Source organism: Anguilla rostrata, chromosome 1, assembly GCF_018555375.3.
Source record: "Anguilla rostrata isolate EN2019 chromosome 1, ASM1855537v3, whole genome shotgun sequence".
NCBI lineage: Eukaryota > Metazoa > Chordata > Actinopteri > Anguilliformes > Anguillidae > Anguilla > Anguilla rostrata.
The window spans coordinates 18,209,420-18,220,997 of record NC_057933.1 but is presented as its reverse complement, the minus strand read 5'-3'; the positions used below and the strand labels follow the sequence as shown (position 1 = coordinate 18,220,997).

Here is an 11,578-nt window from a genome sequence, read left to right as displayed (position 1 = left end):
AGGTGAAGCTAAAAAGATCCTACCTAAGTTTCATGGAAAGAATGAGCATATCAAAAGTGACCTTGATGAAACAGCAACCTGGATCAGACGTGATCTTGATGAAACAGCTGCCAGGATCCAGTCTGAGCTGGATGAAGCAGCAGCTTGGATCCAGCGTGACCTAGATGACACAGTGGTCTGGATTCAACGTCACCTCAATGAAGCAGCAACCTGGATCCAACTTGACCTGGAAAAACAGGAGTCCCATATTCAGCATGACCTGAAAGTGCCAGTTGAAAAGATTCAACATGACCTGGAGGAAACTTCCATCCAGGTTCAAAGGGACCTACAGGAGTTGGTTGCTCAGTTGCAGCTTAGCCTGGAAGAAAAGACTGAGCCGATCAAACCTAAGCTGGAAGAGGAGGATAAGCAGGTCCGACATAAACTTCAAACAGTAACCTGTATTCAAACAAAAGTGAAAACAACTATATCCCATATTACCAATGTGCCAGAAGACCAGTTTGTACATGAGTTGGATGAAATTTTAATCCAGATCCAAAGGGACCTGGAGTTCAGCCTGGAAGAAACAGTTGAACAGAATAAATTTAACCTGGATGACAAGGGTGCAGGCTACCAAATAGAGTGGGAAGAAAAGCCAGCACTGATCCCAAGTGAGCTGGGAATGAAGCCCACCACACTCCACTGTGAACTGTTGGAAAACACCAGATTCCACAATGGCATGTCCCTGGAGAACTTTGTGTTGCACAAAGTGTTGGGCAGGGGCTCATTTGGAAAGGTAGGGCCTGATCATCTACTGATTCTGTCTAGGTAAAATGTCAGAGGAATAATGAATGATTCTTCAAGCACTTGCTTAAACTTATACCCCTATCCTTCTCTCATATCCTCTCTTCCATCTGTCCTTCCTTTGTTCAGGTCATGCTGGCAGAATTTAAAGAAAGTGGACAGTACTTTGCAATCAAATCCCTGAAAAAAGGCAATATCCTGGCTAATGATCACATACATTTCCTCATGGCTGAAAAGAGAGTGCTGAAATTAACCGCAGATTGCCCTTTCCTCGCCCATTTGTATTTTACATTCCAAACAAAGGTAATACCACCTCCCTCTCCAACAGTTGTACTCCAACACTCAATACAAAATAGAAGACTATCACATGCACGTGCCACACCTTTTTGACCATGGAAAATCTCCATTCCTTTTATGTACTTGTATTCAATTTCTCAGACTAAGTTAGCTCTCCCCTCACATATTTATACTCCACATTATAAATACACATAACATCCTTCCTCTTCACAGGTTGTCTATTCTGTCTGGGCCACAGTGCCACCCCAAGTGCAGGGAAGTATTTCCCTATCATGAATGACAGTGCTATTTGTGTCTTTAGGATAACTTATTCTTTGTGATGGAATACATTAATGGGGGAGACCTGTTTTTCCACGTAGAAGAGAAGGGACGCTTTGACCTAGTCAGCACACAGTGAGTATCAAGCAGGTTTGCCCTTGCCACTGTTCCAAGAGATTGTTTATGGTGAAGGGAGGGTCATCCTAGGCCAATCCATGCTGCAGTTCATTTAGTTCAAAGTATGGTCTGGGGTTAGTACTGTTGGTTTTTGGATAGTGTTATTCTCTGTTTCTGTGAGCACATTATTTAGAGGAAACCAGCCTATCTCTATGAATTGTTCAGGTCTCTATGATCAAATGACAGAGACAGATGCTCAAAAGTGCCTTTGACTTTCTTTTCTTTAGTTTACTGCTCTTTTCCCTTTTTTTGCTCTCTCTCTCTTAAGATTTTATGCCGCAGAGATGACATGTGGGCTTCAATTTCTCCACAGAAATGGAGTCATATACCGGTAAGATACTTTTGTTCCTTCACCTGCAAGAAGTACCATTTTACTCAAGCTCAGGTCTGGAAAGGTGTCAAGGATAAGATATGTTTCACTGTGGTGATGTTAGCAACTCAGGAAGTCTCTAAGTTACATTTTGTTTCAGAGTCTCAGTGTGTTTATTTAATTTCCGTGTCATATCTATGAAAATTTCCCTTCTAGCTTTATAATGAGCATTTGTCATCGTTGTAAATGTATTCAATGATTGTCAATGAAATCCAAAATTCTTATATCTGTTTCTCTTACTTTGCTCTTCCCTCAGAGATCTGAAACTGGAAAATGTCATGTTGGATCGAGATGGGCATATCAAAATTGTGGACTTTGGGCTAAGCAAAGACAACATGTTTGGCAATGATCGTACCAAAAGCTTCTGTGGGTCGGAGCATTATGTTGCACCAGAGGTATGGGACCAGGTGGTGGAGAATGGGGGCTGAGAGTGCCGTGCAGAAGGAAGCGCGGTAAAAAACAGACTGAGTAAATGGAGTATTTTCCCTTGCATGCCTGAAAAACAGCATATCTGTCAGTCAGTTCTTCACCTTGGGAGAACCCTCTATTTCTCAGACTACAGAGGTTTGAATTTGTCATTGTATGAAACCTTTGACTGAACAAGATTTAGCTATATCATTTGTATGTCTCTGAACTGTATGAATTGCAGTGTTTTTGAGCATGTGTGTATTTTCAATGCAATGTGCAACAGTACATGAAAAGGTTTATTTTAGATTTTTGTTCATTTTTGGGCTTCTCTGCTATCAAGAGGATCCCATTGAGCAGACCATGAAAATGTTCAGGTTGAATGTGTCTGTTTAAAAATAAGATGATGATGTCAATGACACAGTCCCTAAATGTATCCATGTCATGCACAGATATTCCAGGGACAACAATACTTTTCCCCTGTGGACTGGTGGTCATTTGGCGTCCTGCTTTTTGAAATGTTGAGTGGTGTGAGTCCCTTTCATGGAGCTGATAAAGAGGAGCTCTACACGTCTGTCTGCATGGACATTCCTCAATATCCCACCTGGATCAACCAGGAGTCAAAGGACATTATGGAAAAGGTCTGTATGTTTGTCAACACATCTGTCCTTCAAAGTCAATGTGGGCCCTATCTACCAGTGGGCCCTATCTAACTCTGCAGTTAGAAATCGGTAGAGGCCAGACCAACCTCCCATACCTGAGTGTCTTTGTCTGTGTGTCTTTTTGCAAGTTTACTGTACCATTGCGTCCATCTTTCCATCAATCAGATATGTCAATGTGTCAGTGAATAAAAACATCTGTTAGCCAGCTAGTGAAGGAGTGATTCTGACAGGGTAAACGAGTGAATTTGTCTGTTTCAATCTTATTCAGCTTCACAGTGGGACCCTGAAGTATAAATTCTGTCATCGACCATCTTCCAAACCTGCAATGATTAATGTCGATGTTTCCATGTGCTTTGCTCCCACAGCTATTGGAGAAAGACCCCAACCGCAGGCTGGGCACATTCGGGAACATTAGGGAACACGCCTTCTTTGAGTCCATAGATTGGTCTAGGCTTGAAAGAAGAGAGGTGGAACCCCCATTCAAGCCTAAATTGGTACTATCCACTTAGCCACTGGTTTAAATGCTGATCGTATAGCAATAGATATGATAGCACTTTTAAGGTGAAGCTTATGTGAGAACAGCTTTACTTGTGCTTAAGAGCAGCAACGCTTTTAATATTTGTACAGGAGAGTCTACAAAAAAATATATAACTTCCCTAGAGTGTCAACTCGTAGAATACAAAGGAAGGATCTGAGTCTCAAGTCAGTCGAGGATTTGGATGAGGATTTGGACACTCCTGTGCTAAAGTGTGAATGTACAAGTAGTAAAAATGGCAATTCTATATCAGCTCGTGTGTGTCCTTTGCAAACCTACCACTCTTCCATCTAATAAAACCTGAAAGGGATAAAACTGTTGCAGATAGCGTGTCCTGAGCTTCTGTTTTCCCACCATGCATCACTAAAATTTCTTTCACTCTATTTCTGGTTCCTGACAGATGTCTCTTTTCGCCTATCACAGGTGAATCGCAATGACTGCAGCTATTTTGACAAGGAGTTCCTGAATGAGACACCAAAGATGTCCCGAGGCGACAGCAGATACACGGGCCCCATGGACCAGTCTGCATTTGCAGACTTCTCATTCATTAATCCAATGTTTTGCAGCACATATTGAATCATTTCTGTGCTATTTGTGCTACTAGATTGTTTATTTACTGTATTTACTTGTAATAAATCTTAAATTAATACCTAAGATCTGTCGTCACACTTATTTGTCACATTAACATTATCTGAAGTTGCATAAATCCATTCAGCCATACCAGACACTCACAGCTCAGTGGTCTGACTCTGCACCATGAAACTGTCTATTTTCAATATTTATGAGATAATGGACTGTTACTGTACTGTGGCAGAACTGATGAGCATTTTAGTATCACTCAGCACTGATAGTCTGAATACTGAGGCACTGAGTCTAAGTTCCTGAGTCTGAATACTATTTTTTGAAAGAGGACACATATTTCATTAGTTTGAAAGGTTAAATGACATTAAATTCTACTTGTCAGGCATAGGTTTTTTTTCTTCATTTTTGTGGTTTTCTGTAATTATATCTAGCTATTATATAGATTTTTGAGCGCTCACCGTAATAATACTATCCCAGCAAAAAATTGTGAGCGCACCTAACACAAACACACACACCCAATACAACTTTCTGAAATATAATCTGACCACCACAATGCATGAGACACTCAAAACCTGCTATATCTATATCTATAATGACATATGCAGTGTATATCATCTGAAGTTTGGGGGGGAAAAGCCCATGTAATTTTATGTACCTCATCACTCTGGCTGTGTAGGCTATTTTATTATCAATATAAAGATTCAGAGTACAGCTACTTAACCTTCTCAAGCAGATCAAGACACCATGTTTTTAAGTCGGAAGCCATGGTCATACTGTAAGTGTAAACTCACATGGTTTTCAACGTACACCAGCCCAATCAGCCAATGATTAATAACACATAAATTTAATCATTCAATTCAGTTCCAAGTCTTATATTATTATCTAAATTAGACTACGGACCAAACGAGCTTTTTTTACTTGCAAAATATACAGCAAATAATATTTCTCAGTTGAACATGGTGCAAAATAGTGCCATTTCACTTTTGTATACATTGCCGTGAAAAAGCAATTATCCCCCTCCTGATTTACTCTATTATTGCACACTTGTAACACGGAATGGTTTCAGATCTTAAGATGAAATATTAGGCAAAGGGAAACTTTAGGTTACTGTCATAACCCTGGTTCTCTGAAACATCGAGTAGAGAGATCTACGAGTGGGGAATGACATCTGGTCATGACCTCCTCAGAAGCATCCAACTGCACAAATTCTGGCTTGGACAGACAGTAGTGCATCCAATGGTACAGCATCCCTCTACCCTAATAAATACTCTGCTTTACCTTAATTCGGTCTCCCAGCCTCTGTGCCTTGCACGTGGGTTCACCAGCCTAGAGCCCCCTTAACAGTGACAACATGCAATAATAGAGGAAATCAGGAAGGGGTCAAATACTGTTTCACAGCACTCTATTCCTGTATTGGTTTATATAGATAATTTGGGGGAAATTATAGATAAAGTTGGATTATGGCAAAAACGGTATTTTTATCCAAATCATTTCTGATGTTGGCATATCCACTAGAACCTTTTTTTTTAATTTTTTTAATTTTTTATTTTTTACATTAAATAAATCGTAGGCCCATCATCGTTCCATTTGAGCTATATAGCTCACTTCACGAAGCACATCACTTGCAAAGAAGATAGAGACCGTGCAATAGGCCCACAATCGCATAGCTCAACCGATTTACGGTGGACGGGCAATTTCGAGAAGGGAGCCGCGACTTTGGAGCCAACTTCAACATTGTCGATATTGAAGCCACTGCCGATTCACGTTCTGCGTACAGCATGTTCGCCTACAGGTATTTCGAAAGCCAACTCATTTATGTGACACTTAACATCGCCACTTACTGTACCCTCCCAAAAGATTGTCAACATGCTCGCTTAATATCCTGAATAAATGTAATGTTTACTTAACAACAAACGGATTATTTTTTTCAAAATAGATTTTACCCACTGAAGTAAATGGAACGGTTTCCCTTGGTCTTCGTCGCAATGGAAATTCCATGACGCTAGACGTCTAGATGTTCAGGTACAAATGAGTACAGACAAAGACTGTAATTTCACATATTAACTAAATGTAACCAAGTCCAAAAGCTCGTATGACATCACATGTGTTCGGAACTTTGACATTATGTTGCTGATATTGTGACATCACTAAACATTGCACCTACCTGTTTATTTAAAGATACATACTCAAGGCTATGTATCAGGACTTCATAGTGCTTCACCTGAGACTTTACACGGTGCGATTTTGAGTTGTTTAATTGTATAATTACGATGAATTTTCCCAGACAATTGCTGGTAAGTGAATTTATATTTATGGGATTGTTAGGATTTAAGAATGTTTGGATGTGTAGTTTTTTTTTGGCTAATTTTGTAATAATAAATCTGAAATGTTGTTTCAGTCCCTTTGCTTCTAAAGCCGATATAATGATTTTTTAAGTGTGTTTTCACAAACATGGCTTAAATTTGGTTCAGTTACTTTGCAACAAGTGTTGTTTCACTGGAACGGGGCAACAAATCTCAGAAAATATTGGATAACAAAATATTATTATGAAAGTAAATAAATATAATATAAATAAATATAAAATTGAAACAAATATTTATTAAACTTGGGAAAAGGTGTATTTTGAATACGCCAACAAACAAAAAGATCTGGTGGTCTAAAAGGATGCGTATCTGCGAAAAAAAGCCCTTGCTATGTGTTTTTAACAAGAAGAAGCGGGCCAAGCACCATCAATGCTGGGCCAAAAAGATTGGGAAAAGGCAGATGAATATCCTTTTAAGACCATCAAAATGTTATTGTAGGTAGAAACTGGAAAAAAGTATACTTTAGTTTGTTATTCAATAAATGCACATATATTAACTAGATACTTCTCTAGCAAAGGTTCAAAAAACAAAAACACATGTGGCCTAATATTTTTTGACTGTACTGTACGTGTCGTCATCCACTTTTGATTATGTGTTTGTGAGGACCGCAGAAAAATCTGTTTAAAAATCAAGCCCATGCACTGTATTTAGTTTAACGCTGATTTGATTTCCACTACCAGAATAAAAGCATGCATAAAAAAGTGCATCCACTTCCACACCAAAAATATCCATTAACAAAACAAAATAAAAAGACAAGCAGGCAAAATTTCCCAATGGGGGCAAATAGGATTATTGCTGCATTAAATTAGTCAGAAAGCAGCCTAGTACTGGTAGTAAACACGAGAGTAGGTAACGAGAATAGATATTATGATTTTTTCCTAAAGCCATAAACTTCAATGCAGCTTCTTCTTTTCCACCTCATTTCAGCAGCTGAGTTAGTCCTGTAGGTTTCCACCTGTTGAATTAGTTAAGTGGTAATATTTACAAACTAAAGTGCTAATGCTTTATTATTGCATACCTACCTTAAGGGTCTAGGCTGTCTGCCGAAAAAGAAACCTCACAGAATGCACAGGAATCATGTACGACGCAATGCTGATCTGGAGATGCTGACATCACAGATACAACATGACCTCGATAAAGTGGCTGACTGGATCCCATATGACCTTGAAGAAACAGCAACCTGGATACAAACTGACCTGGAAAAAATGGAGCCCTCTATTCAGGGTGGCTTGAAAATTCCAGACTACAAGGTTCAGTGTGACCTGGAGGAAATTTCAACCAAGATCCAAAGGGACCTGGAGGACTTAATTGCCGAAAGGCAGCACAGCCCGGAAGAAAAATCTATAAAGATTCTACCTAAGCTGGATGGAAGGGATGAACAGATCCAAGGTGACCTTGATGAACTAGCAACCTGGATTCAGCATGACCTTGATGAAACAGCTGCCGGGATTCACTCTGATAAAGCAGCAGCTTGGATCCAGCAAGACCAAGATGAAATGATGGCCTGGATCCAACATAACCTCAATGAAACAGCGGCCTGGATCCAACTTGACCTGGAAAAAGTACCAGTAGACAAGATTCAACGTAACCTGGAAGAAATTTCCATTCAGGTACAAATGTTTGGATGTGTAGTTTATTTGGCTAATTTGGTAATGAGAAATCTGAAATGTTGTTTCAGTCCCTTTGCTTCTAAAGCCAATAAATTGATAAAAGTATCTCAGTAGGGTTTTTTTTGTGAAGTTTTGTTAAATTAACTGAGGAGCAGCCCTTAATCTTGAAAAACTAAACATTTAAGTTGTTTTCACGAACATGGTTTAAATTTGGTTCAGTTAAAAGTGTTTTGTGTTTCACCAGAACTGGGCAACAAGTCCCAGAAAATATTGGATAACATTATGAAATATTAATATGAAAGTCTTATGTCTAGCAAAAGATATAATTGTAAAATGGTACCACAACTACAGGAAGAACTCAATGCATCTAGAGAGAAACCAGTTCCCCTGATTACAGTGAACCGGCAACCCTGATCTGCTAGTGTAAAGGGATGTGTATCTGTGAAAAAGCCCTTGCTATGTGATTTTAACAAAAAGAAAAAGTGGGCCAAGCACCATCAACGCTGAACCAAAAAGATTGGGAAAAGGCAGATGCATATCTTTTTAAGACCAGCAAATCATAGTTACCATTTCACTGTAGTTATTGCAGGTAGAAACTGGAAAAAGTATACTTTGGTTTGTTAATCAATAAATGCACATTAACTAAAGTCTTGTCTACCTAAGGTTTAAAAAAATAAAAACAAAAAACCACAGGTGAACTACTAATTTTGGCCTGTACTGTACATGTGTCATCATCCACTTTTGATTATACAACCTGCAGGTTGGAAAAATGGGGGCGATTGTTCACCATGATCAAGAAAAGAGGGGCATACAACCTCACCTTGTTTACAAAGATGTGCAACGCAATGCTGATCTGGAGATGCTGACATCCCAGATACAACATGACCTTGATGAAGTGGCAGACTGGATCCCACATGACCTGGAAGAAACAGCAACCTGGATACAAACTGACCTGGAAAAAATGGAGCCCTCTATTGAGAGTAGCTTGAAAATGGTTCAGCGTGACCTGGAGGAAATTTCAGCCAAGATCCAAAGGGATCTGGAGGACTTAGTTGTCGAAAGGCAGCATAGCCCGGCAGGAAAATCTATGAAGATCCTACCAAAGCCTAATGGAAAGTATGAGCATATCCAAAGTGACCTTGATGCAACAGCAACCTGGATCAGACGTGACCTTGATGAAACAGCTGCCAGGATCCAGTCTGAGCTGGATGAAGCAGGAGCTTGGATCCAGCGTGACCTAGATGACACAGTGGTCTGGATTCAACGTGGCCTCAATGAAACAGCAGCCTGGATCCGAATTGATCTGGACAAACTGGAGTCCCATATTCAGCATGACTTGGAAGTACCAGTTGAAAAGATTCAACATGACCTGGAAGAAACTTCCATTCAGGTCCAAAGGGACCTACAGGAGTTGGTTGCTCAGTGGCAGTTTAGCCTGATAGAATGAGCCGATGAAACCTGAGGGTGAGCAGCTCTAACATTCAAAAAGCAACCTGGATCCAAACAGAGGTGGAACTATCTCATATTCTGTATGACCTGAATGTACCAGAAGACCAATTTGGTTGGATGCTATTTTAATCCAGATCCACTGGGACCAGGAGTTTAGCCTGGAAGAAATGGCTGAACAGAATACATATACCCTGGATTAAAAGGCTGCAGGGTATATTTATTCTTAATGCACTCAATATAAACTTTTACCCATTTTCCCCCTCTCGTTTTCCATCTTTGCTTCTCTTCTATTTGTCCTCCCTTTGTTCAGGTCATGCTGGCAGAATTGAAAGGACGTGGAGAGTACTTTGCAATCAAAGCCCTGACAAAAGACAATATCCTGGCTAATAGTCACATACATTTCCTCATGGGTGAAAAGAGAGTGCTGAAATTAACCGCAGATTGCCCTTTCCTCGCCCATTTGTATTTTACATTCCAAACAAAGATAATACCACCTTCCTCTGTGATATAAGATTACCACATACATGTTCCACACCTTCTATGCCATGGAAAATGGTTATTTATTGGCCGTATTTATTTCTGCAATAGATATTGCATTAATACCTAAAATCTGTTGTGTTACACTTATCTGTCACATTAACAGTATTTGGATGTTGCATAAATTCATTCAGCCATACCAAACACTCACAGCTTAATGGTCTGCTTCTTTTCAGTGTTTATGAGATAAAGAGCTGCTACTATACGCAAACTAAAGTCAGGCAGTGTGGCAGAACTGATGATCATTTTAGTACACTTCAAGTACCATACCATTAATTGAATCCATGTATGTTGAAACTCTGCAAAGGCTCATATTACAAATGCTCCCTGCTTACCTGCTGAATGAAGACGCAGCACTCACTCAAGTGTGACAGCATTGTGAAGAAGCAGGAGTGAAGAATGACATTGCATCAAGTGGGAAGAGACATAATAATTTTTAGAGCATCTCATTTAGCCTTCTTACACATCCGTCACATGCAGATCACAGCAAAGCAACCCATTTGGGCTCTCATTAAATCAACGGTACGCTCTGTTGTCTTTTCAGAGTCAAAAGAACATCAGAGAATTAGTGTAAAATAGATTATACAAATTACTTCAGCATTCTTTTCAGTACCACATTTCCCCCATTCCGAAATTGTAGATTCCAGCTTCTGGGATGCCGTGATGGCAGTGGTGATAAAAGATGCCTGATTAATTCAGAACTTTCTCAAGTTCTAAATGTGATTGGAGGCATTTGAAAGTAGTTGTCATGATCTTTCTCCATTCTTGTCTATTTTTTTATTTAGAACTGCTGCAGCATATTTTCTTTAGATTTTCCAGGTTTTTCATCATACTTCTCTTACTTTACAAATACCTTTGGGTGTAAATAATTGCCTTCTACACCAACACAGTGGAATACGCCCTAATGTACTAATCAACTGCTCTTATGGAAAGCGTGCGCTGTCTTCTATGCTGTCTCCCACTTCCAGTTAATGACAGACTCACACAGAATGTTTTTTCCAAGCAGAGGAAAATCCAGGCAGACAGAAGGTATTTCATTTTGCTCATATCTCAGGCAGACGGCGACAGCATGAGGCCAGCAAAATATCTCACGCTCCCTCTATCTCCTCATATTAACTCTGACTGTTTAACTCCCCATTGAGGCTGCAGTCAGCAGCCCAAATCCTGCAAAGAATCTTGGGAAAAATATCTTGACTGTGATGATGTCACTTGATCAGCACCTATGATTCTTTATACTTAAAACTTGTTAATACTGCTCCTCTGTGACTCACAGTCTCCAGCAAGACTTCAATGGAAATTACTTTCAAACAGTACTAAATTGTTTGGCGCCAAGAAAAATGTAGCAGTTCATTCTATTTTTCATTCTGCCACAGCTGATATGAATATGAGCCACAGCCAGTAGGGAATATTAAAAAAGATGACAAGATGGCCAAAACCATCTGATTTTGTTAAACTCTTAATTTAACAAACAAGGCTGTGCAGCAATACTCAGATCCAACTGAAAGCATGCGACAGATATCTTGGTACAAAGATATCTACTCGAAATATTG

The 11,578-nt window shown here is 39.6% G+C and overlaps 1 protein-coding gene across 2 annotated transcripts; it reads left to right on the top strand.

Moving 5' to 3' along the window:
* The first annotated feature begins 794 nt into the window (after positions 1 to 794).
* LOC135241758 (protein kinase C delta type-like) lies at positions 795 to 4,129 on the top strand. 2 transcript variants are annotated; one of them, XM_064312424.1, is made up of 7 exons: positions 795 to 1,086; positions 1,382 to 1,473; positions 1,784 to 1,846; positions 2,142 to 2,280; positions 2,743 to 2,931; positions 3,318 to 3,446; positions 3,911 to 4,129. In XM_064312424.1, exons 1-7 carry the CDS (start codon positions 916 to 918, stop codon positions 4,061 to 4,063), a joined length of 936 nt encoding a protein of 311 aa, XP_064168494.1. In that variant the 5' UTR covers positions 795 to 915; the 3' UTR covers positions 4,064 to 4,129. The 2 variants fall into 2 exon arrangements, with proteins under 2 accessions (XP_064168494.1, XP_064168503.1); XM_064312433.1 differs by having other exon boundaries at positions 979 to 1,473.
* The last annotated feature ends 7,449 nt before the right edge of the window (positions 4,130 to 11,578 follow it).

Coding starts and splice junctions, on each gene's coding strand:
- LOC135241758 (XM_064312424.1), top strand. CDS start 916: ATGCTGGCAGAATTTAAAGAAAGTGGACAGTACTTTGCAATCAAATCC. Junction 1,474..1,783: donor TTTGACCTAGTCAGCACACA/GTGAGTATCAAG, acceptor CTCTCTCTTAAG/ATTTTATGCCGCAGAGATGA. Junction 2,932..3,317: donor CAAAGGACATTATGGAAAAG/GTCTGTATGTTT, acceptor TTGCTCCCACAG/CTATTGGAGAAAGACCCCAA.